At 44.3% G+C, this 24,834-nt stretch overlaps 7 protein-coding genes across 7 annotated transcripts; 2 read left to right on the top strand and 5 right to left on the bottom strand.

Moving 5' to 3' along the window:
* Positions 1–4: 4 nt before the first annotated feature.
* QC761_301045 (uncharacterized protein) lies at positions 5–1,448 on the bottom strand (the record flags this gene model as incomplete). The annotated part of the gene is made up of 2 exons (XM_062877258.1): positions 5–1,279; positions 1,406–1,448. 2 exons carry the CDS (start codon positions 1,446–1,448, stop codon positions 183–185), a joined length of 1,140 nt encoding a protein of 379 aa, XP_062732993.1. The 3' UTR covers positions 5–182.
* Positions 1,449–2,122: 674 nt separating this feature from the next.
* QC761_301040 (uncharacterized protein) lies at positions 2,123–4,629 on the bottom strand (the record flags this gene model as incomplete). The annotated part of the gene is made up of 3 exons (XM_062877257.1): positions 3,139–4,629; positions 2,690–3,081; positions 2,123–2,639 (listed from the first exon to the last, which is right to left on the bottom strand). The coding sequence occupies exons 1-3, from the start codon at positions 3,430–3,432 to the stop codon at positions 2,123–2,125; spliced, it is 1,203 nt and encodes a 400-aa protein (XP_062732992.1). The 5' UTR covers positions 3,433–4,629.
* Positions 4,630–6,412: 1,783 nt separating this feature from the next.
* QC761_301030 (uncharacterized protein) lies at positions 6,413–9,691 on the bottom strand (the record flags this gene model as incomplete). The annotated part of the gene is made up of 1 exon (XM_062877256.1): positions 6,413–9,691. One exon carries the CDS (start codon positions 9,689–9,691, stop codon positions 6,413–6,415), a length of 3,279 nt encoding a protein of 1,092 aa, XP_062732991.1.
* A 1,720-nt stretch (positions 9,692–11,411) lies between these two features.
* On the bottom strand, positions 11,412–12,504 carry QC761_301020 (uncharacterized protein). The gene is made up of 2 exons (XM_062877255.1): positions 11,679–12,504; positions 11,412–11,618 (listed from the first exon to the last, which is right to left on the bottom strand). Exons 1-2 carry the CDS (start codon positions 12,267–12,269, stop codon positions 11,418–11,420), a joined length of 792 nt encoding a protein of 263 aa, XP_062732990.1. The 5' UTR covers positions 12,270–12,504; the 3' UTR covers positions 11,412–11,417.
* A 668-nt stretch (positions 12,505–13,172) lies between these two features.
* Positions 13,173–14,312, top strand: QC761_300970 (uncharacterized protein). Its single transcript, XM_062877254.1, has 2 exons — positions 13,173–13,641; positions 13,708–14,312. The coding sequence occupies exons 1-2, from the start codon at positions 13,382–13,384 to the stop codon at positions 14,225–14,227; spliced, it is 780 nt and encodes a 259-aa protein (XP_062732989.1). The 5' UTR covers positions 13,173–13,381; the 3' UTR covers positions 14,228–14,312.
* A 10-nt stretch (positions 14,313–14,322) lies between these two features.
* On the bottom strand, positions 14,323–15,195 carry QC761_300960 (uncharacterized protein; the record flags this gene model as incomplete). Its single annotated transcript, XM_062877252.1, has 1 exon — positions 14,323–15,195. The coding sequence occupies one exon, from the start codon at positions 15,193–15,195 to the stop codon at positions 14,323–14,325; it is 873 nt and encodes a 290-aa protein (XP_062732988.1).
* A 1,073-nt stretch (positions 15,196–16,268) lies between these two features.
* On the top strand, positions 16,269–18,002 carry QC761_0048210 (uncharacterized protein). Its single transcript, XM_062872439.1, has 2 exons — positions 16,269–17,774; positions 17,836–18,002. The coding sequence occupies exons 1-2, from the start codon at positions 16,395–16,397 to the stop codon at positions 17,956–17,958; spliced, it is 1,503 nt and encodes a 500-aa protein (XP_062732987.1). The 5' UTR covers positions 16,269–16,394; the 3' UTR covers positions 17,959–18,002.
* Positions 18,003–24,834: the final 6,832 nt, after the last annotated feature.

The raw sequence follows: 24,834 nt of genomic DNA, 5'->3' as shown, positions 1-24,834 counted from the left end.
TGCGGACCGGTGAAAGGGATGGACGTATGGCTGGAATCTAGCCCACCCTCCACACATTTGTCGACTGCGTCTACTAGCCATTCGAAAAACCTTCAAATATAGTTATCATCCAATATCATTCATCCCATCCATGTCCCAATCTCTCTGGACTTGTATGCTATTTCCCCCCAGTATCTGAACGGTTAGCCCACCAATAGATGGCCAATTGAGGGTTCTCCAACCCATGCGGAGTGATAACGACCCGGGCCTGGAACGAGTGCGTTCACCGTCCGGAAGCCATCACGTCCATCAGCGCTCATAAACTTTCGGATATCCACCCGACTGTCTCTGCTTTCCACTGCGTCTGGTCGTGGCATGTAAAGCATCCGGAATCGCCATTCCAGCCCAACATAACAGTCCATCATCGTAGCTAAACCTTGGCGCTCTTGATGTAGATGCTCCGCATCACGTCCCTCCCTCTCCGCTCGGTTTGCGGCACCATCTTTTGTCATCTCATCCTGCTCATCCTCCGAGATCTTGTCACCATTTCTCAAGATAACCCTTCGGCAGTGAGAAAACGCCTCCACACCCTTCTCGTAACTTCCACCGCCCAGCTTCTGCCCCCAGATGATAACCCACACCATCATGTTGAGATCCTCATTATGCCCACTCGTCTTCAACGTCTTTGAAACGGTGCCCAACGCCGCAATAATCCAGTCGTAAAAGTCCCCCATCGTCAAGACATGCCCATACCCGCCCCCCTCGTCCCTTTTCACAAAACAATAAGCCTGTTCCCGCACAGTGACCACCCCCTCGGACGGTTCCCTCTCCATAAACCCCATCCTGGTGTGCACCCCCCTCCAGCAGCCCATCCTCCTCCAGCTCGCACCCTTTCTCAGCATCCTCTCTCTCTTTTCGTCACTCCAATGCGCCAGCCTTCCCTCTTGTGGGTTGCCATTCGAATGAGGCTGTGAAGCCCGAGCGGCGTAAAAGACACCCATCTCACCCAGAAAGGCGGGGTGAAAGAACAGGGAAAAGACAGTCTTGAATAAGGGGTTGATTTTTCGTGGTGAGGGGATGAAGGACGGGTAGGTGGTCCAGGCGGGGTCGGGGAGGAAGAAGAGGTGGCGCTGGAGGAGGGGGTCGGTTTCGAGGAGGGAGTGCCAGAGGCGGGAGACGCGGGTGGTGCTTGTGATGAGGTCGAGAGGGGGGAGGTGGAGGAATACTTGGGAGAGGATTTCGGGGATTTGGAGGGCGGTAGGGGTGGTGGTGGATTTTGTTGTCATGGTGGTGTTTGGAACTGAGAAGGATTGCAGGGTAAGATGAATGACACTGCTTTCCTGGGAAGAAAAAGTAGCGAGTTTGCGACGTGTTTTACTGCCGGGTACTTTGGTGTTGATTGGGTGAGGTGAAGTGAGGAAGCCACTTGTCAGCTGGGCTGTTGGCTTGGTGCCTGCATGTGGGGACATGGTCACAAGTTTGGACTTGAATCTCGCCCAGTGCAGTGTGTAAACCTGCCTGCTATCAAGCTTGGTCTATAGACAAAAGCTGGTAAGAGTTTTCTCTGACCACTTTTGAAGTGCAGGAATAGAAACGATATGAAATTGCACAATCGTAGCCCGTGATCACCTATACCCCCGATAATGCAGGTTGGTCGCTCGTGCAACTGTGATGATTCATTCTGGCTCACCCCCTTTTCCAACGCAAGGGGTGAATGATGTTCATTCAAACCATTATGAATCATTGTGAGCTTCATAGTAAGCAGTAACAAATGAAGACATGAAGACCTAACATGTAGAAATGTTTTGAATACAAAATGCTGCAATTTTGTCGAATTGTAGATGCCATCGTACTCAGCCTTCATGTGCAATCAAACCACCAGACAGCAAACCCAGGTCCAGCCTAGTACGGTAAGAAATATTTCTTCTCTTCAAACACACCGCTTGCAACCTGATGACAAAGAAACTCGTTCCCTATTCCGAAAGTGAACAAAATTCCATGTGGAAGCGAACCAAGTCATGAGCCGACATCGTCTGACTGCAGTGGCTGCAAGAATCCAGTGTGCAATATCTTTTTTCAATTGTTGTACAGTCATTTGCTGACGTTGAAATTCTATCCAAAACCCCTAGTAAACACCGCAAGATTATGGGCTCCCTTCCTTTGCCCTGACCGTTACAGTGACAGCAATTACCTCCTCTTCCTTGAGGTTCGGGTCCGAACCCCCTATTTCCGGCCTGTCGACTTGACTTGGTCTCAGTTCCTCTTGGCTGCCCGCACCGCTCGTGTTATAACACATGGCAGTATACCCCGAGATTCCCGGCTGCAACTTCAGACCACCCTCCTCGAGTGGGATACCTCGCAGGTTGACGGCGCACGACGAGAAGGTCTCTGTTCTTCTGGTAAATGACCTCCTCACTGAGATCTCGCCCCCCGTCATTTTGTAGGCGCTGTTGCTGAGGGGAAGGCTCGGACGCGTAGTGAGTCCCAGCCTGTAGCCAATAGACTTGGCCAGGGGTTGCAGTGTGGCGAGGCAACCGGCCGTGATGGCCAGGCATTGCTCGACGGTGGACCAAATTGCAATATCGGTGGTGTCGTAGAGAAAGTCCTCGCTGGCAATGTGGTGCATATAGGGGAGGCGAACAACAACGGCGGCGCTAGCTCTGTCGAACAGTTAGTAGACGAGAAGAAAGTCGGAACGCAGCAAACCTACAAACAACCCAATCCCATGAGGGTGATCAAGGCAGCCTTTGTCCGTGTCCGCATGTTCAAATGTGACACAATCCATGCTGGTAAAAGAGCGAATGTAAAGTCCGACATGATGCTCATGGCGCTGAAGAGGTAGGCCAGGCCAATTACAACCTGCATGTCGATGCAAGTCCCGCCGTCGGGGTCCATGTGCTTTGTCCAGAAATGATACACTGGATAGCACTGAAAGAGTGACACGAAAAAGAAAGTGGCGCAACTGGCAACGGTAATGATGGCGGAAAAGTAAATGATCCAGCGGTGGACTCGACTGATGGTGACACGCAAGAGGAAGTAGGCGATGGAGAGCTTGGAGAGGATCATGGTGGCCGAGTAGGCTAGATAGCAACACCACCACCACTGTGTTTTGTCAGTTTTTGGACGCCTTGACGAGAGTCAAAGATGGGACGAACTGACCTTCTTGGCGGTCGCATTGTTTTCTGGGGGGAGATCCTCGATATGCTGTCCGGTGCCGTAGGTGACGCCAGCGATGGAAAAAGAACAGTAGGCCGAAAAGGTGACCATGGCTGCGGCCATCAGCCAGTCGTCAACGCCAAAGGCGCGGACGAGTCGTATGCGGACATAACATCGTAAAAGCGTGGCGATCAGGGCGAGTCCCAGAGCAGCTGCATCAATGGCAAGCAGCGGAGGCCCGCGATCTGTGATCGAGAACGGCCTGACCGTGTGTTCCATGCTTCCTCTCGATTCCATTCATACACCCGTGTCTGTGTGGTCGTCCCGGTTTGGTTGGTGTGGAATGCCAAACGTCTTGACATTTGGCCGAATCGATGTGGTTGTGAGGCGGCCACTACCGATATGCCGCCATCAGGTTCCACGAGGTTGACAAAAACAAGAGTTGATCCCCTTAAAAAAAAGGGGGGGGGTTAGAGAGGGGGGGGAAAGAAGCTATCAACAAAAAGAAAAAGAAATGGGGAAGGTAAAAGCGAGGGGGGCGATTCACCATCTCATCTTTCCAGTCAGTCGCCCGTTCCAGGGGAGTCTTTTGAGATGAACCATGGGTCGCATAAATAGAGATTTCGTCCGATCTGCATCCAAGCGTGCATGGATACAGAGGGCGAAAGTGTTGTGGCATTCAATGCGGGCTTGATATTAACCGGCTGGGATTGCAGGCGAACCAGAGCCCAGCAGATCGCATGTCAAGGTCGCATTTCCCTCCAGAGGTGAAAACGAAACAAACCGGAAGCATTCGGTACCATGTGCTGCGGGGAATAGCGTCAGGTACGGGCATGGGGTTCAACGGTGCATCGCTTGTGATCCTTGGCAACGGTAGCATGGTCGGTAGGGCTGCCGCCCGCAGCGGGGCCCTATCCGGATTCCGTCGTCGATGCATGTTCATGGGGTGATATTTGGCCGAGTTGAGGTTATTGATGCCATAGGTCCTGGAGAGGTTCATTATTTTCCGCTATCAGTTGACAATTGAGAAAAAATGAGGCCAAAGTGAGAGCAAGAACCAACTGTAGGCAGCAGAGGCGCAATGCAGTCAGGGTCGCAATCACAACTTCCAAGGCCGAGCAGAGGGAAACCTTCCAGAATGGGGCCGGCCGGGATATCCGGACTCAAGCGGGGCTTGGCGTCCGGAGACTGGGTTTGAATCTGGAGCCCACTGTGGCATGAAGGGGTTTTGACAAGTTGGACGGAGGTGATCGGCAGGAACCGTGGACACGAATTGTCGTGATGTTTCAAGCAGCCACTGCCCCACCCGACAGCTCCAGGAATGCCTGCCTGCTTTGTCACTGCTGACCCGAGCCACCGCAGGGACAGGTCTCCAGCTGACAGCAACTGACTGCACTGCTCCTCCCTCACTACCATCCCTCCAAGCCTCGCGTATCGTCCCGCCACCGACTCGGTTGCTTGCTCCTGCCTCGAGTGCAACTGCCTTCCCTCAACTCCTGTCAGGCATCAGCCGATTGCTGTCACGCACTTTCCCCTCTTCCACTCAGCAACTTTGCTATCACTGGCAACAGGCACTGCCGGCAACAGGCACGGGCTGCCCAGAAGGTGCCATCTGCTGCTGTTAGTCGAGCCTATTTTTTTGTGTGCAAAAACTGCCCTCTCGACTGCCCCTCTCTTAACAAAAGGCAATCATGTCACTCGAACCACTCTCATGCCACCCCGTGATATCTAACAGACATGCATGCATTCATCGAAAACCCGTCACAATATAACTGTGGCCCAGCAAATCAACAGTCGTCATTTCCTGTTCTTGTCTTGGTACACCAAACAATCCCTTCAATACCATTTCCATCAATCACCAGATCATCGCCAATTTCCCCAGCCACAGAAGAAACAAACAAAACAGACCGAGTGCACCGCAAGCTACACATCGAACGACCACAGCATGGTCGTGAGTCTTGGTGTCGATTTCTGACATGACACGGTGCCTCTCGGTGTGTCTCTCGGTTTCGGCGGCCTTCTCCTTGGTCTTGACTTCGGCGAGCTTCATTTCGCGTGCCATCTGGCGCCCTCGGAACTGACGGTCCAGTGCGGCTTGCTCTCTTTCTCACGATCGCGTTGCTTTTGGCGGTCGAGCAGGACGGCGGTCGGGATGATGTATTGCGCAATCTGGGGTGGATGTGTTGGGGCTGGCATTGTGATGAGCTAGATCCCAGTCAGCAAAAAACATGCTGGCAAGACGGCAACAGTAAACATGGGAGGGGGCGTTCTTTCAGTATCACGCGGATCCTTTACGCGTTCGTCGGACCGGAGTCCCAAGCGTCTGTGCCCATTAAGCAATGAACTAAACAATCTACACACCAACCGCCTTTTCGAGCAGATGACGGAAGGCAGGCAGGGGCAGCGCGAAGACCTATCGGCCAGAGAGAAAACCTTTGCAACCACCGGCGCTGTCTCAAATCACCAAGAATGTTTGCCTGTGTTTCTGCCCTCTCCATAGGAGGGGCGTTTTATCCCACAACCCCTGAGCCTGACCACAGGACAAGCTGAGAGGTTATGATATGCTTGGGAAGGACAGTGAGCCGGAGCTCACCTACTCACCCGCACAAAGAGCGCTGGGAAGAGCAGAAACGCTTGCCTTGGTATACACAACTGTGATGATCGCAGAGGAGAAGGGCATGCCATCGCCATGGATCTCGGCCATCATAGAGTGGATCATAGGCAGCAAACAAGCTTGCTGATGCTCGTGGGGGATGAAACAGAAGTCTTGAAAGTGAGTCAGGGAGGAAAAGTCGTTTGAAAAGAGCGACTTTTGGTGAGGGTGGTGGGGGGAGAAGCAAAAGCTCCGGAAGAGAGAGAAAGAGAGAGAGCAAGGACTGAATTAAATACTTGTGGGCAGATCAGATGGAGGGGGTCTGTGGGTCAAAGCTTGATCAAATCACCAGCTACCTGCGAGCAAATCAGCGCAAGATCAAGCAGCGCAAAAATCGACCTGCTCGAAATCAAATCAACCTGATCGAAATCAGATCAACGTGATCGAAAACCAACCTGTTCAAGAATCAACCCACTCTTTCCGCACCACCTTTTCTCTTTGCTTTGTATATGACAACTTCAGTAAACAGCAACAAAATGCCTTGAATCAGAGGTGTGATTTCCTTAGTGTTTCCAGCCGTGGCCCTGTGCAGGGAACCCTTTCTAAACCACCCTACATCATCATCACAGCTCATCGTCCTCTTGTGTTTCTCGGGGCTTCTTTGATAGCCTCTGAACTTCAGGTTTATCTTCTCCGAGTACTTGGCTCGTTCTCCCCATCGGTTTGACCGGGGACCCAATCCGGGTCGCGTTCCATCCTCGGCCTTTTTCTTTTCTTCTTCTTGTTCTGGCCATCTACGTCTGCGTCTCGACCAGGGGCTGTTGAACTTGTCCAGGGTATCGCTGCTGATGTCGTTGTCGGTACAGGATCTGTTGACGTTGTTGAAGTTGGCTGTGATGGCACATCAGTTGCAGTCAAAGTTGAGGGTGGCAGCCTACGAAGAGCGTCCAGGATGGCGTCTGGCGGGATGAGCTGTATAACGGGTCGCTTGTAATGTTCTCCCGACTGGCTTTGGCCAGTTGAGCCAGTTGGTCGCCACGTCGGGTCCCTCATGAGGTCATCGTGTTCTGACTCCGACTCGGACTCATCGCCATCGGCGTCCTCGCGTGAAATAACAATGACCTCGGACTGTTGGGTGATGTTGGTGGGCTTCTGCCGCTCATCAGGCTTCGGGCCTTCACGAATTGTTTCTGTCTCGACAGGTTTTGCTGTTTCGCCAGGCATCTCCTTATCGCCAGTGTGTTCTGTCTCGCAAGCGTCTTCTGTCTCATCACGGTCTTCTGTCTCGCCGCTATCTGATTCGTTTGGTTCTTCGTGCTCGGTTCCTGGACCTGTTCTTTCTACTTCTTCGGGACTCTTCCGTTGCAGCACGAACAGGCCAGAACCTTCATTAGAATTTCCAACTATCCAAGCCCTTTCCAAAACTACCTTCTTCCCATCTTCCACCATCGTCAGCGCTCCAAACGGAACACACAAGATTGCCCTCTTCCCCGTGGACGTCTCCAGGTTTATAACACGAACCCAGTGCTGGAAGGGAAGAGCATGGGTCAAGTCGTCAAATCCCCGCTCCATCCATTTGTTTTCAGCCGTCTGGTCCCCATGGGCCCCCGGTACCTCAACCCTCATTTGCTTCCCAGGCCCCTCCCGGAACATCATCTTCAACAGTGCAGCATCATGGCACAGCTTCCAAATCCGCCTCCGAACAAGGTGTTCGTTTCGAGCAAACTCGAACTGAATCACCGGACTCAGCGTCCGAAAAATCTTATCCCCAAGTGGGGCGATGGCTCGACTCAACCTCTGAAAAGGGGTCGCTATTTCCTCCTGCGACCCCCTCTCTGAACTCTCCAGCTCAGCAGTCATAGGCTTCACACCAAAACTCTCCACACCCGGTCGAAGTATCTGGCGCCACAGCCACATGAAAATCAACTGGCATATCCGATTGGCTCTCTGATCGCGGTTCAGCCTTTCCCAAAGCTCAGGTGGACAAAACGGCTTCTCCCTGTTCTTTTTTTGGAAGTCTGTATCGAGCAACATAGGGCTGTCGAGCTGGAAGGCGGCGCTGTAGCTGAACTGCCTGGTTTGAAGCCTCAGAGAGCGGAAGAGGGCGTGGATTTGCTCTTGACCCCTGACGATGACCCTTTCGGTGGTAGGAGGCGGTGTCTTTGGATCTTCAGTGTTGGTTGTTGCGTCTACTACTGCGTGGGAAGGTGCGTCGGTGCCGGTGGAAACGGTCTGCGTGGTGGTTGCTGTTGGTGTGGGAGGTGCGCCAGTACCAGTGGCAGCAAGGGCATTTCTGATGATAGCAAGAGCCCGGGTTGTGTTTGGATCTTGGGCAGCGGCGATGATTCCGGCGGAGGCTGTGTCATTAGGAGCGGTTCCAGTGACAGGTACCTTGATAGCAGTGATGGAGAGGGCCTGTGCAAGGATAGCGAGTGCTTGTGTAATGTCTGGATCTTGGGCTGCAGTTCCTTGGGGAGGTGTATTGGTGCTAGTGGCGGTGCTCCCGGCAGCAGTCTCTACATGTACGCTTGTTGGGGCAGTATTTGAAGCTTGGACCTGACCCGTTGAGGCAACGTTTGCATCCTGAGCTTGAGCTGTGGTGGCAGTTATGCCGAGAAACTGCCGCATCTTTTCCTCCACCACTTTACCAATTGCAGCACTTCCTCCTGGTTGACCAGTCAAAGGTTGTGTGCCAGGAGCATTTGTGTTGGCTTGACTGGCTGTCTGAAGCGGAGACGCAGCCGTGGTCATGCTGGTGTCGGCCGAGTTGTTGGGTAGTATGCTGTTGGTGTCATTGGGGCTCTTTTCTCTACTTAGTGCTTTTACTCGGTCAAGTAAGTGGTCAATTACTCGTTGTTGTCGCTTTGCTTGTTGTTCACACTTGGCCTTCTGTGGTTCTAGATGTTTGTTCCTCCACGTCATCGACTGCGCCAATGGCGGTAGGATTTGGTCTGTTTGGCTTGTTACTGCTGGTGTTGTTGGCCCCAATGCCTGACCAGGCGGTTGAGGAGCCTGAGGTTTCTCGTTAGATTCCTCACTCTCGGATTCCTGGCCTCGCTGATGTCCACCCTGAGTTGCCAATCTGTGGTACCTTGTGAATTCGTCATTTAAATCCTGATAGGCATCCTTGATGAGTACAAGCTCATTTCTTATCGCTCGAAGCACCAGTTGCAACGGCGGCTCCGCATTAGGCGATTCAACAAGTGTTGTACTCGACTCATCTTGCTCAGGGTTCGATGGGTCTGGGTCTGTTTGATCCGAGGGGGTCCTAGGTTCGTGATGTTGCCTCCCTGGTACCGGTGTCGTTCTCATTCCAGGTGATATTGATGATGTTGTCCCTGAGACCACTGTGTTTCCAGTCCCAGGTACCTGTACCCTGCGCGCCGTGTTTAACCAGTTGTTGAGGACTCTTGATGATGTTGGCCTCCCGTCTTTTCCAACTTCTTTCTCTTCACGCAGCCTGGTGATCACCTCATTGAATCTCTCTCTCATTATTTGAACGTCGCTTTCCAAATCCCTTGCCCAACCTGGCACAAAGGACGTGTCGTAATGGCTTAAATATCTTGACTTCTTCATCTGGGTTACATCTGTATCACCCTCTCTCGATTTTGATAGTACATCAATAAAAGAGTTGGTAGATCTCCTCCAGGTGCGGAAACTTGAGCTGATCCCTGCCTTGGGCGGCTTCAGGATTCGGAGCTGGTGACTAACGGAATAGGGTGTCACGGGGGCAGGATGAGGAAGCCATCGCCATCGCGTCCATCCCCAGTCGGCTTTGACTAGCTGGTCGGGGGTTATACCCCATCGATTCGCCGCCCCAAGGCCATGCCGAGCGAGCCGTCGATTCCCATGAATATCGGGGGTGTCAGTCTCCGCACGGAGTGGACAGTGAACAGGAGCCAGCCTTTCCATCGCCGGAACAGTCACCTCCTCCCTGCGGCTTCGTGGCAAAGTGATCGGCATTGTAAAGACAGTGTGTAATGGCTAACTGAAGATTTTCAATCAAAAGTTTCAAGAAGCACGCTGTACCTGCCCGAGTTGATTAGGAACCTGTGGGTGTTGACTACCTATGATGCAGACAAAGAAACCGGCAGCCCAAGGCACCCGGACTTGGACCTGGCATCGCCGCTGGGCTCGATCGACGAAACAAAGAACCATTGTCGCATATTTCCCGTGTCGGTACCAAAGGCTTTGCATGAATCCTATTACAAGGTATCTAAAAAATAGCATTGAAGAGGCCCTACATGATCAGCCACTCACGGTCCTGGGATCAGGTTTTATGGTATAAGGATTTGTTTAGCATGTGCTGTACCTCTTTCCTTTCATTTTACATGCACCACTCACTGCGAGTTACTGTCTGCTTTATGTTATTGACAGCACTCTGAAGAAGAATGCGAATAACACAGCCCCATTTCAAAGAAATTCATCCATCAGAGAACTCATTCACTCCACTCCCAGTATGGTACTTGTAGATTTTTTCTTACCTATTTGCTCTGACAAAACGGCAGAGAACATGTTGATTGGTTTGGATGGCCAGCACAGGAGCAATGGTGCTCCAGAATGCTATAACAAACATGATGGAAATCCATCCCTTATCCAATCTTGCTCTCGATGAATTCACTCCAAACTGCCTGCCGTCGTGTCTTTGCCGACGTGTCACCTACGAATTCTATAGCAGTTGCAGCAGGTCTGAGCTTGGTTTTCTTTCGCAGCATCACACATGTTTGGCTTTTGTGCCTTCACCCGCAACATAGACAAAAGAACTTCTTTGTGAAATCGCTGAATATATGGATTCCACAGCTGAAGGCCAGATCGTAAAGACTCCAGGAGACCAAGACTCCACCGCGTAACTATATCTCTTTTTCTTTTCTTGGCCCAGCTATGTTTTCTGACATGTCCGCTTCATTCCCGGCTTTAGGGACAGATATCTGAGGAAGACTTCCCAACTCTCCCTGACAGCTCATCTTTCCATGAAGACTCCGACCAAGAGGACTCTGACGAAGGGGGCTTTGACGAGGATGCCAGGATTGTTAAAACCACACGGGTCCGCTACAACGATCACAAGCTCTCCAGCGACCCATTCATTGACAACTATGGTTTCTTTGAGGACCCACTGGAGGACCCCGTCAAGAGGTACTACCACTGTCACAAGGATCGGGAGATCCCCTCGCCAAACTGAGGAAGTTCCGCAAAAAGTGTCGTCAACAACAGGCCATTACCATGGCTCGTATCGAGGTCTGGAAAGAAAAGCGGCCGTGTTGGGTATGAACCCTTGCCAACTCAGGAGGACTCGCCCGCCAAATACGGCGTTTTCTATGCTTCGGATACTGACACCGAGCTTGAGCTAGAGTTCGTCAAGATTCTCAAGAGGAAGAAGAAGGGAGCCAGCATTCTCAAACGAAAGCGCTCGCCCGAGCCCGAGGAGGCTGATAACGCTGTCGAGACAACCCCAACTGCTGCCCCAGCAGGAAAAGACGAAGATAGAGAAGAAGGTCAGGTGGTCAGAATGGGGTCAGGTTTCCTCGCCCACTAGGCCCTACGAAACAGAGAAAGATGATCCCGGAGTAGAGTTTATCCATTCCGATCCTGAACAACAGGATGATTCCGAGGCTGAGAATGACGCCGAAGAACAGGAATCTTCACCCGAGCCAATCGAGGACTCAGACTGAGCATTAATTAGCCCTCAGTGTCAAGAACTTTGGAGCACGTCCAGTCTGTGAAGATGATCATCAGACATTAGTTGCTTAGATAGCGTTGGAACGAAGAAAGAGAGAGCTACAGCAATTTTGTTTCCATTGCTAAGCCTCAGCATAGGGCCTTCGGCATGAAGATTAAACAAAAGGCAATACACATTTCCAAGCATCGGCCATCTCAGTTGCACTGGCGATATCTGCTCCCAAGTTAGCATGGCTCCCATCCCGCCTTCAGCTCTCACCACAATGAAAACTCACAGAAGCCGCAGCTGCCTCGTCAGCGGTACAACACCCCCGTCCTCATCCGGAAACTTTCCCTCGACACCTCTCTCCCTGCTCGTCAATGAAATTCTTTCACTCAACATCCACAGAGTCGAATTGCTCCCACATGTTGACCACAGGTACTCGGTCTCCGGAACAGCCACTGTCCTGGTGAATGTCTGGCCCACGTCTGAACCCGGAATAGCGGCCGATGTAGTCATCACCTGCCCCGCGTTGTCCGAGCGGTACAACGTCGACAGGAGCGTGAGAGTGATACTTTTGTCCAGATGCCCATAGCCGTGATAGGTGTTCTCAACAACAGCATACTGAACGTGGCTGTTTGGACGACTGATCGTGATATGGACTCCACAGTTTGATGTTCTTGCAGCAAGGTCGTAACCTGGGCCGATGTAAGCTTGGAGCTTGTCGAAACCAAAAGTCATGACCTGGGCGTCGGGGGAAATGGTAGCCGATACAGAGCCTGGTGGACAGCCGCGGCCGGTTGCGTCGACGGTGAAATTCAGGCGTTGGCCTAGAGCCTGAGCGCTGGCCAAGCAGGAGGGAAGAATAAGGGGGATTAGCTTCATTTTTACCGGCGGTGGTAGTTGTTAGTGGACGGAAAAGAGGGTGGAAAACATTTGGCCATCTTGACACTGAGAGTGTGATCTATTCTTTATACGCCATGTGGTTTAGGTGGGTGAGTCGTCTACAGGGTGGTTCAAAGCCTTCGGCGGGAATAAAGCTTGGCAGCAGATAGGCCGTGGTGGCATTCCGTCACCAACAGCAGCTGGATAAATGGCAGCAAATTGGAAAAAATCTGAGTTTGTCTGTGGTGGACTCGGTAGGCCTAGTCCGAGGTTCCATTGCAACATATCCTGCATTTGAGCAGCCCATTTTTGGGTCCTTTCTTCTCTCCACATCGAACCGGAGGTCAGCCTGAGCCACCATGACAGCACCGGCAGCATCCCCCCTCATAGATCAAGCATGGCATTACCTATGCAGGGCTTGAGAGGTCGCTGCTGGAAAATCACGGAACGATGAGGTTAGATCCCGGACATATTTGATCTTAAACTAATTTAAAGCTTAGATAGATATACAAAGCCCCTCAGTCTGCCCACAGGTATACTGTATTGTATTCAGTCTTTTTTTTTATTGCAAAGTTTTCTTCTTCCTCCCGTTACGATCACCGAAAGCCCTTGAACCTAAGTTTCTATACCTGTTGTGGCTCTCAATGGGCTGGTTATTACTGATAGATGGTGCTGGCAAGGCTTGTTAGGCTCACCAGCGTACCTAACATCCGAGTGAAGATTGCTGGCCGTCTTCCTCTGTCGTCTTGTCGGTATTATGACTGGGTGTGTTTCGTTACTGATTTTCAGGCTCAGGGTCCATGGCAACACATGCACCTTTGTTCATGTTGGTCAGATGTCAGAATCTATCCGAAGACCTGCGCATTCCGCCCTCAGCGCCGGGATTCCAATCAATCCGCATCGGCCATAACAACCCGCATCCGCAGAGATTATTAACACCGATATCACCGTGTCGGGCTGACCGGCTGCCAAGACGGCCGCAGTGTGATGTTCTGCCGACTCTTCGGGAGTACTATAAAGTATTTCAAAAAGTGCTGCTTTCTCGTCTCCTCTCGGTATCATCGGTTCATCCTCAGATTCTTTTGTTTCAAAAGCCACATCATCCAAGCAGGATGCATCTCATCCTAACAGGCGCCACAGGCATGGTCGGCACCACGGTGCTCGACGCAATGCTCAAGACAACCGACATCTCCAAAATCTCCATCCTCAGTCGCCGGCCAGTGCAATTAGCTGAAGATGCCAAGGACCCTCGGGTCAACGTCATCATCCACAAGGACTTTTCCTCGTACAGTCCCGAGGTCCTCAGCCAACTCCAAGACGCGGACGGTTGTGTCTGGGCCCTTGGTATTAGCCAAACACAAGTGAACAAAGAGTATGTCCCGCACCCGAGCCTATATTACCCCTGCTGGCTTTGGACTGACCAATCTGAATCAAACAGGGACTACATCACCATCACCAAAACCTACCCATTGGCCTTTGCGTCGGCTTTCCAACCGGCCTTGAAAGCGACCAACAAGCCATTCAATTTTGTCTACGTCTCCGGCCAAGGTGCAACCTTCCAGCCGGGGCTCTTCACCCCCATCTTCGGCAAAACAAAAGGCGAGACAGAACTGGCATTGGCTGATGTCAGGAAAAAAAACCCGCTGTTTCGTGCAAGCACCGTCCGTCCTGGGTTTGTCGACTGGCTCGACCAGGACAAGAGCATTACCAAGTACATGCCACCTCTGGGGCTTGCGAGGACGGGGTTGGGGCATGCGCTGCACCCTGTCTTCAAGTTTGGAATGAGAGGCAACTGGTCTCCAACAGAGCCGCTGGGTGGGTTTCTCACCGGTCTTGCGATGGGCAAGTGGAATGAGGGATTGAAGACGTTGAAAGGTGACGAGGGGCAGGTGCTGGAAGGAGGATTCCCTGTTGTGGAAAATAACTTCTTTAGAAGGGCGATGGGACTGCCCAGGTAGACCAGTATGAGAGAGCAGATGACATGGTACGATGTGTATTTAAGCACAACAGAAGGACAAAGATGGGTAATACTCACACAATCGCGACACCTTGCTCATTCCAAAACTTCAAACTGAACCGGCAACTCGTCCCTCTCAACCCAGCTCCTAATACCACCAGCAAAAACGTCAGGAAACTGCAAATCCCAAGCATGCACCGCCCCTCTGACCACAAATGCCCGGCTACCCAGCCGCCTAGTCAAACCCCTTTCCTTCCAGACCTGACCAACCCTCCTCGTCACCTCAACCTGATCTTGCTTTCCCCCAGCAACACTCAAACACCTCACCTGGCCAACCTCTGCCATCCCCTCCACGGTGAACTCCTCCACAATGCTCCCATACACATCCCTGATCACTTCCCACTTGACATTCCTCACAGTCTCCCGCCGCAGCTCACGATGCTCCTTCATCTCCATCACCCGGCACATCCAGTCATACATCCCATCTGTGATGATTAGGTTTGACAGCCGGAACCCATAATATAATACCCAATTGTTCCTTGCCAACCACCTCATGATACCCTCAAAAGGTGTGGCGCCAGAGACAAACGCCGAGAGACAGAGGGAGGGGTGCCGGCGGGCGAGATTGAGGGTGACGAAGCCGCCCATGGACATGCCAACCACGTGGGCTTGGCTGTTCCGTGCGTGGGACTGGATGATTGATGCTACTTGGTCGGCCATGGAGGGGATGGTGTATGGGGGTGGGAGGGAGGAGGAGCGGGAGTGGGCTGGGAGGTCGACGAGGAGAAGGTGGTAGTGAGGTTGGAGGTGTGGGATGACGAGGGACCATTCGAGATGGGAGGATGTGAGGCCATGGAGAAGGATGAGGGTTGGTGCGGCTGGACTGGGAGGTTGGGGATCGAGAGAGAGGTGGAAAATCGTGTCTCGGGGTGGGGGTTGGAGCTGGTCAGGCGTGCTTGTTGCTGGCATGGTGCTTGCGCGTTATTGGCCGAAACCTTGGCATCAGTGGTTGGCCTTTGATTTGTTTGTTTCGGGCAAGACTTTGATCTTCGCTGCAGGTGGTGGTCGCAAATTTCTGCGTTTACCCGACAAGAGCCCCGCTTATGTCGGTCCCTGTGATGGAAGGGCAGCACCTACATAGGCAGGTAGCCTGCTCTCTTTTCTGTCAACATTCTCTTGTCTAGTCACCTGATCCTGCTCCAGCTAGACGCGCTTGATTGGGTGGAAATCAGTCGGCCCTCCACTGCCACAAGGAATCGCATTATCATGACAAACGATTTCTATCAACGCGGATATGGGACAAGAAACCCCTGTAACAAAGGACCGATTTTGTTGACTTGATTACGAGTTCTGAAGCATTTGATAATGTTCCTACCGAGGGAGTGGCCAAAGTCTTGGTGATCATCCAGTCTTCGTGGATGGTGTTGCAATGCATTGTGCGATGGATATCTGGACTGACGGTCACCAGCTTGGGGTTTAACAGGTTGGCCCATGCCGCATGCACTGCTAATCGACAGTCTCTAGTGGCACAAGTCGCTGGACCTAATAAGGGCATCCAAATATAATCAATATGCCCTTGGAGATAGTGAATACCCTATCTATCTATCAACAGGCCTTGGAACATGATCAAGAGGCCTTCAAAGATAGCCAATACGCCCTTGAATATACCTAGCAGGCCTTCAATATGCATTAACAGGCCTTCAAAGTACATAAAGGGCTTTCCAAGATGGACAAGATGCCTTTCGACATATGCAAGAGGTTTTTTAGGACTAGTATATGGCCTTTGAAGGAAGTCAAGAGGCCTCAGAACACAAAAAGGCTGGCTTTTCTCGAGTATCAATACCTTAGGACCTCGGATCATTTTCGCAGCCTCTAGTTTCATGTCTCTATGTCCTAACGGTCTTCCTGTCCACCGCCCTCATTGGTTCCCGGTGATTGGACCCGACATGGTACAGACATCGCCTTCAATGTGACACTGTGTTTGGAAGCGGGATATTCGCCGGCTGACAAATGTCGGTGATCGGATTTCTCTGCTCGCACTCCTCGCACCCCAGGTGCTTTGTGCTTTGACGAGTGAGGGGAAGAACTGTACGACCTGCTCCATTAATCTTCTCATCTAATCCCGCTTCAACCTTTCTGTTACTCTCCATCATAGAGAGCTTGTAGACATGATATACCTACCGCTAATTGTCACTCTGGCTGCCCTTTTCTTCACCTACCGGATCCTCTCCCGCACATCGCGCTACCTCCGCCTCGCTCACATCCCCGGCCCCCTCCCAGCCAAAATCACCACCCTCTGGCTCACCTACCACCAAAGCACCGGATCCCTCGCCCGGCATCTCTCCTCCCTCTCCAAACGCTACGGCCCCATCTACCGCATCGCCCCCAACTGGGTCATCACCAGCGACCCCGCCGCCATCCGCCAACTATGGTCTGCCCGCGGTCCGTGGTACCGAGGACAATGGTACGACATGTTCCGCATGGACCAGCCCGTCAGCACCGTCCTCTCAGAGCGAGACAACCACAAGCACGCCGCGCTAAAAGCAAAGCTCCTCCCAGGCTACAGCGGCAAAGACGTGGACAACCTCCACGGGGCCGTCGACCGCCGAGTGGCAGATTTAGTGCAGCTGATCGAGAGAAAATACCTATCTGATGATGAAAGGGGGGTGTACAGACCAATGGACCTGGCGGAAAAGGCCACCTTCATGACACAAGATGTGATCTCGGAGCTGGCGATAGGACGCTGCTTCGAGTGCTTGGTCCACGACCGGGATACCTACGGGCAGATGACCGGGGTGACGGGATCATTGCCATTGGTGATAACGCTGGCGACCATACCCTGGACGCTCGGGCTGTTGCAGAACCCACTTGTTAGAGCGCTGCTGCCGAAGGAGAAGCTGGAGGGGGTGGTGAGGCAGCAGGAGCTGGCCAAGAAGCAGGCGGCGGAGCGGTTTGGGGAGGACAAAGTCGTGAGGCGGGATATGCTCGGGAGTTTTGTCAAGCATGGGTTGGGCCATACGAACGCGTGGCTGGAGACGTTTGTGCAGATTGGGGCGGGGAGCGACACAACGGCGACGGCGATTAGGATGACCATGTTTCATCTGATGAGCTCACCTGGGAGCTATAAGAGGCTGCAAGACGAGATTGATGGTGCGATACGGGAGGGGAGGGTGTCGAGTCCCATTGCAGAGGAAGAGGCACGGCGGCTGCCGTACTTGCAGGCTGTGATGAAAGAGGGACTGAGGCTGTCTTCGCCGGTGATGGGCCTTCTTCCGAGGATATGCGACACGGAGCAAACTGTCTGTGGCGTCAGGATCCCGCCTGGGACAAATGTCTGCTGGGATGCCATCTCCATCTTCCGAAATCAGGAAACTTTTGGGGCTGACGCTGACGTGTTTCGACCAGAGAGGTGGTTAGTGGAGATGGAAGATGTGGACAAGAAAAGTATGGAGTTTGTGCAAGGCCTTGTCTTTGGAACTTCTGGCAGATTTGAATGCCTGGGGAAGGGGATCGCGATGCTCGAACTTAACAAGGTGTTTGTCGAGGTAAGCGGACCCTAGGGCGCCAAAGAGTTTGTTGTGTTTGCTGACTCAAAGATGCCTGCCCTAGCTTTTGAGGCGGTTTGACTTTGCACTTGTCAATCCGCTGACGCCATTGACCTCCCGCGATTATTCCTTGTCTCTTCAGACTGATTTGTGGGCTAGAATAACCAGACGACATGTTCATTCGTAGGTGGGTAACTAAGAAGCATGTCTGGCATACCGTGCCTGATTACCTATATAGTCACACCCGACAAATTTTTTGGGTCTGTCCGTATTGGTCTCACAAGGTGAGCGAAGGGTGAGCGGAGTGAGCATCACCCTGAGCTGAAGTGGGTCCAAGGACCGTTCGGCTATAATTGCCGCAACCGAAACTAATTATAACTTCACTTCCGTTTTCTCCTTGCGCGTATCAGTAGCCCGTTATTAAACAAACTAGAACCCCATTTATATTAAAATTGCAACTTTAGATATAGATAATTCTGTTAACTTTTTTTTTAAGGTTAAAGAAAATACTTATAACTTACTATATTACTATAGTTTAAGAATCACGTAGTTATAGACGGCGAGAATATATATAGTAAACCACCTATCCGTTACCCGAGTTTCCATTTTACCGTCCTATATACTAGGGAATAGTAAGGGTACTTAGTAAATTAATTTAATAGGCATATATTAACGTTAAAGGATAAGGGGCGTTAAACTTTAATAATTATAGATCTATAATATTATATAAACGGAGTAACGGTAAGGCGTATTACCCTCGGCCTACTTCCTTTAGGACCGCTAACGAATATATTAAATTAAAAATATAAATAAGGAAAAAAAGAGGAAAGGCTAAAAGATCTACTTAAAAGGTAATACTTAGATTTATATTACTAAAGATTCTATTCCTTTCGGTATTACTAATAACCTTATAACTTTAAATCCTTTATAAAAAATTAAAGTTATCGGGGGTTTACTCGTATAATTTTTACCGATATAAAAACTAATTATTTTTTAATTTAAAAGCCGCGAACTTTATATATTAATTAATATAGAGTAGACAGTAAATATTAATAAACGCGAGAGTAGCGAAGTTAGGAACGGTCGGGGGTAAGTTGAATGGGGAAAGGAAAAGCAATAGTAAATAGCGTAAAAGTATAATTAAGATATAAAATAATTAGCTAATACGTAAAAATATATAGACTTTTATTTAAAAGAACGCTAATTAGCGTTTATGAAATATAAACGTTAAACGGTTTTTACTTAAAAGTAATTTTAAATAAAAACTATTTATAAGTTAAACGTAAAGGAAATAACTTTTATATACGTTACTATCCGCTAAGGGGGTCGTTATTACCCTTATATATTTCATTTTTCTCGATATTTAGGCTTTAAAGAAAGGCTTATTACTATAGACTTAGCTTTACTATAAATACTAGCGTCGGTAAAGCTTTAAAGCTTTCGAGCTTTAGGCGCTTTACTTATATGTTATATAAATCCTAAAATCCGGCATTAATGAAATATAATATATATTTTTAAATTTTATAATATTTTTCTATATAGTTTTTAGTACTTATACTACTAATAGGATTTACAATTGAAAACCGTAACTTTTATAGCGAGCTAAAGTTTTTTACTATAACTACTATAGGAAGCTATAGCTCTATTAAAACTTTTAATAAATTAAAACTACGGTAGTTATAACGTTTTTTTTAATTGGAATTATATAAGTTACTATGAGTCATTAAACCGATAGAAATTACATAAAGTAATAAGGAAGGAAATAAAGTCTTTAATACTTATAAAAGGCTTCTCTCGCGGTATATGTAAAATTAACTTTTTACTTCTTCTTTAAATTTAGGTTTAAACTAAATAATTAGAGTTTAATATATTAGTTTATTATACTTTTTTTTTTAAATATGAATTCCTATAGTTTAGTATTTATAATTTTATTAATAGGGTATAGCCTTTTATACTTACCTTCCTTCGGTATTACTTTATATCGTACTTCGTAATTAAAGGACCTTAAAATCTTTATAATAACTACTTTTGCCTACCCAAAAAGGCTTAATTAACTAACCTATCGGTATATATTTCTATAAAGATACGGTTTTTCGGAACTATGGTATATTAAGCACGAATGAAGTCTAGAAATTTTAGAAAGGTAATTACGTAACGTTTTTTTAATACTTACGGTAGTAACAAAGGAATATAATAACCTTAATATTTCTCGATTTACCCTGAAATTTCCGAATTTCGATAACCCTAAAGTCGCTTAACCGTTAAATAACTTAACTCTATTAAACGAGCTAGTTAAGTAGCCGAATAGGTCGATTAAATAAATAAATATATATTATTACTTTTTAAAATAAGTAATTAAAAAAGTAATAAATAGTTTAATAAGAAGCCGCCTAACGTAATAATATCGAGTAAGGCTTTTAGTACGGTTTAAAAAATAATTTAAAGACCTAAAAGAATCGATTAAGAAATAGTAAGTAGTAATATAGAAGGCCTTAGTACTTTATTTAAAAGAAAAATACCTTTTAGTATATGGTTTATTCATAAAGAAGTTAAGTATAAGTAATTCTACGTAAAAGGTAAAAAAAAAATACTTAAGGAATTAAATAAGGATTTTACTATTTTAAATTATTTCTAGTGAAGTAAAAGTAGTTTAGACTCGCCGCTTTTAGATTTACCGCTTTTAAACTTACTGCTTTTAAACTTCCTGCTTTTAAACTTACTGCTTTTAAACTTATTACTTTTAGCCTTACCGCTTTTAGACTTACCGCTTTTACACTTACCGCTTTCACATTTACCGCTTTGGCACTTTCCGCTTTTAGACTCGCCGCTTCTATACTTATTTAAATGGAATTATATTAACATTATAATTGTATATTAATAAACTCTTCCGAGTGCTCAGCTTACTATATTACCGAATACCCTCGAGTATCTTATAATATTAATTAATTATAATAGTACTTTATTCCTTTACAATTGAGCCATAATATGTCACAACCCTGGTACAGGACGGGTTGTGGGGCCACGGGAATAGGGGCTAATCGGAAGAACGTACGAGAAGAACCAATTACAGTAAGGGACGACTGATTAGTGTACTAAAGGCACTAAGTAAGAAGTAAATATAGTTTAGCATAAGGTTTATATATACGGAGGAACTAACTAATATAAATAAATAGTTCCGTAATATATAATTTAAATTATAATTATAGTATCTTATAATTATATTAAAATATTTTATTATATATTATTTAGCTATACCGAACTAGGATTATTTAAAAGTAACCTTTAATTGATATCCCTTTTAAAGGTTCTGGATAGGGATTCGTTATACGTTATATACTTACTTTAAGTTAATTATAAATAAATTAAAAACGTTTTTTTATTACTATAGCCGGATTTAAGAACGTTTAAATAGGAGGTATCCCGCCTAGCCCGAGTAGCGAGGAACCTTTTATTATTATTAATACTCGATTTACTATAAAGTAGGTTATATAGCGTCTTAAGGAACTTAAAGACGAGGCTTAATAAACCTAAAAATAAATTATTATTATATCGATTATATCGAAAGTAATATTTAAGTTCCCGGTACCGGAGCGTTATAAAGGAAGAAAGATAAAGCTTAAAGGGTTTTTAATTTAACTTAAAATCTATTTTTATTAATATTTAAATTAATTTATTAACGAAACGTCAAAAGTAATTTTCGCGATTATTAAACTTAAAAATAAAACTTTTACGTAATTCGAATTTATTTTTAATAATTATTATGAAGAAAAGCCGGCCGATTAAAAAAAGATTATTATAAAATACTTCGAAAGTTATTATATTTTTAAAGTTAAATTTAAGAAAATATTTAAGGAATATAATAAAGTAAAATATATATAAGAGAGGCTTATAAACCTATATTAAACGTATTTAACGGTTAATTATATAACTTTACTTAAAACTAATAATCTATATAATACTATTAACGATATAAAATTAATATAACTCTTTTATAATAGTTTTAAAAAAGAAATAAAAGATAAGTTATATAAAGAGCTAAAGCCTAATACTATTAATAAGTATATTATTATAGCTCTACGGATCGACGATCGGTAATTTTAGTGTCGTATAGAAAAGAAAGGTAATAATAAAGGTTACTACGGTAATAAAAGATACTTTAATAATAACCGTTTTAATAATAAATATAAAAAATAATATTTTAATATTAATTACTTCGGTATTTATATATTTAAAACCGATAAAATATTAATATTATATAATAGTAAAGGCTATAAAGCCGGAGCTAAAGTAAAAATAATTTAAATCTTTTAATTATAGTAAAGTAAAATATTTTAAAAAAGATTATTAAATATTTAAATAATTCGGTTAAAAAAAGAAAGTCGTAATAATTACTACATTAAAAGGACCGAGGGTTATAAAAATAATAGTTATTAAGTATTAATAAGGCTAAGCGGTAGGATTAAAGGCAAATTTTAATTAATATATCGAATAAAAAAAAGTAAAGTTTTAAGAGTTACGGAAAGTAGTAACAAAGCTAAAGGTAAAATATAAAAAAAGAGATCTTTAAATATAAATATAATAGAATTAATTAATACGGATTACTATAGAAATTATTACGGAAGTTATTAAAAGTAATAATTTTACGTAAGGATTTATTAAATAAATAATATTAAAAAAATAATATAGTAAATATAAGTTTATTATTCTATAAAATATACCGTAGCTTATAAAGCTGATATATAAAAGTTAAAAAAAATATTAAAAAAGTAAAAAAGTCGTTAATATTAAAATCGCGAAGTTATTAGAATATATATTAATATTTATATAGTATATACCCTATAAAGGAAATACGGTATAACTTTACTTTAAATATCTAAATATTAAAAAATACCTTAGTTTTAGTATATTATATATAAATATATAAAATATTATTAAACTAAATTATTATATAATTATTAACCGATATGTAAAATACATAAGGAAAATAAATTATAATTAATTAAAAAAAATTATAATTAAGTTAAAAAAGGTTTAATAAAGAGACTTAAACGATTATTTTTTATAAAAAATTTAAAACCCGGTTAAACTAAAAGATAACCTTTAGGTTATATAAATCGTACCGAAGTATACGAAATACTATATTAAATATATAAACGGTTAAAATATAAATAATAACGTACGTTCTTTAAAGGAAATAGTGTTAAGATAGTACTTAAGCCTAAACTATACTATATATTTATAAAAGAAAGTTAAACAATATTATTAAAATAAAGCGTATAAAATTAAGTAAAAAAAATATTATCGGACGAAGATACGAAAAAATATTAAGGAAGTAAGAGACGGAAAATAGAAGGAAATTAAATAAATATAATTAAGAAACTTTATATTATTAGTTAATTTAAAGTAAGAAAACGCTTTTAAATAATATAATTATTTAAAAAAATAATTCGTAGCCTTTCGCGGCGGCCGTTAACCTTTAATAAATTATAAATAATATTTTTAAAAGTATTAACGTATAGTAAAAGTATAAAATAATAACCCGAGGTTTATTAGTAAAGTCGTTATTTTATAGGAAAAAGTAAGAGAAACAAATACCTTTAGGTTACTATATATTAAAGAAATCTTTAAATAATAATATTAATAAACGGTAATATAAAAACGAATTTAATTTTATTATAATTCGTATATTAAGCCTAAATATTATAAAGGAAAAAAAAGCATAAATCGTTATATAAAAACTATTTTTTATATGAAAGGTTTATAAAAAAATATTATTTTTAAATATTATAATCGAAAAAGAAATAATTTTAATTATATTCGATATTATAAATATAAGACCCTGGAAAAATATAATCCTAAAGTAATTATAATATAAAAACTATAATTTAAATATCGATTAGAAAAATAATAATTATTTATAATTAAAAAAACCTTAAAAGTATTTAATTAATAATAAAAAATTTAATATATATATAAAGTAAAGTATAAAATAAATATTTTTTACGATATTACCGTAAAGAATTTAAAAAATAATAATATACTTTATTAATATAAACGGTAAAATTAAAGAGATAAAATTAACGACGTTTGTAAAAATATTAAAGATTAATAAATATATTTATTATAATAACGTAAAAAAAAACGAAAGAAAAACGGTATTAATAAAATATCGAGGATATTTAGCCTTTACGGTTAAATATTTAGAGGGACTTTTAAAGAGAGGGCCGTAAGATTATAAAATTAAGTGAAAAGAAGTAATTAAATTATAGTTATTTAAAGTATATTATATTAACGATAAATAAAGTAAGGAATTACAGAAATATTTAAATAAAAATTCAAAAATAAATTATATTAAAAAATTTATATTATTAATAAAATACTCCGTTTTCTTTATACCGAAAAGAAATAAAGATTTACGATTATATATAGATTATTAATAATTAAATAACGAAACGGTAGAAAGTAATTACCTATTACTATTAATATTTAAATTACGGAGTTAATTAGTAAGGGTATAATACTTTACGTATTTAAATATACTTATCGGGTACGCCTATATATAAATTAAAGAAAAAAACGAATAGAAAATAGAGTTTCGTACGCCGTATAGTTATTTTGAGTATTTTATAATACTATTTAAGCTAATTAATATACCCGCAACGTTTTAATCTTTCGTTAACTATATAATATAAAAGTACCTCGATAAAATAATAATATATTATTTCGACGACGTTTTTATTTATTTATATACTTTAAAGAAATATAAACGGTACGTAGGAGAAATACTCGACGTACTATATAGAACCGGACTTTTAATTAATAAAGAGAAAAGCGAGCTTTACGTATAAAAAATAATATATTTAAAATACTTAATATCGTTAAGTAAGGTTTATATAAAATTTAAAAAAATTATTATAACTAAAAATTAATTCATACCGTAATTATAAATATATATTAAAAACTTTTTAAAATTTATAAATTTTTATAAAATACTTATTTAAAAGTATATAAGGATCGCGAAGCTTTTTAATTATTTAATTAAAAAGGATATAAAGTTCCGGTA

The sequence above is a fragment of the Podospora bellae-mahoneyi genome, chromosome 3, assembly GCF_035222275.1.
Source record: "Podospora bellae-mahoneyi strain CBS 112042 chromosome 3, whole genome shotgun sequence".
Classification (NCBI taxonomy): domain Eukaryota; kingdom Fungi; phylum Ascomycota; class Sordariomycetes; order Sordariales; family Podosporaceae; genus Podospora; species Podospora bellae-mahoneyi.
The sequence above is the reverse complement of the archived record's forward strand: the minus strand, read 5'-3'. Positions and strand labels throughout refer to the sequence as shown.

Bases quoted from the DNA above. Each gene is read 5' to 3' on its own strand.
- QC761_301020 (XM_062877255.1), bottom strand. From the start codon at position 12,269: ATGAAGCTAATCCCCCTTATTCTTCCCTCCTGCTTGGCCAGCGCTCAG. The intron at 11,619-11,678 runs TGAGTTTTCATT...ACTTGGGAGCAG, and splicing joins CGAGGCAGCTGCGGCTTCTG to ATATCGCCAGTGCAACTGAG.
- QC761_300970 (XM_062877254.1), top strand. From the start codon at position 13,382: ATGCATCTCATCCTAACAGGCGCCACAGGCATGGTCGGCACCACGGTG. The intron at 13,642-13,707 runs GTATGTCCCGCA...TGAATCAAACAG, and splicing joins CAAACACAAGTGAACAAAGA to GGACTACATCACCATCACCA.
- QC761_0048210 (XM_062872439.1), top strand. From the start codon at position 16,395: ATGATATACCTACCGCTAATTGTCACTCTGGCTGCCCTTTTCTTCACC. The intron at 17,775-17,835 runs AGCGGACCCTAG...TGCCTGCCCTAG, and splicing joins ACAAGGTGTTTGTCGAGGTA to CTTTTGAGGCGGTTTGACTT.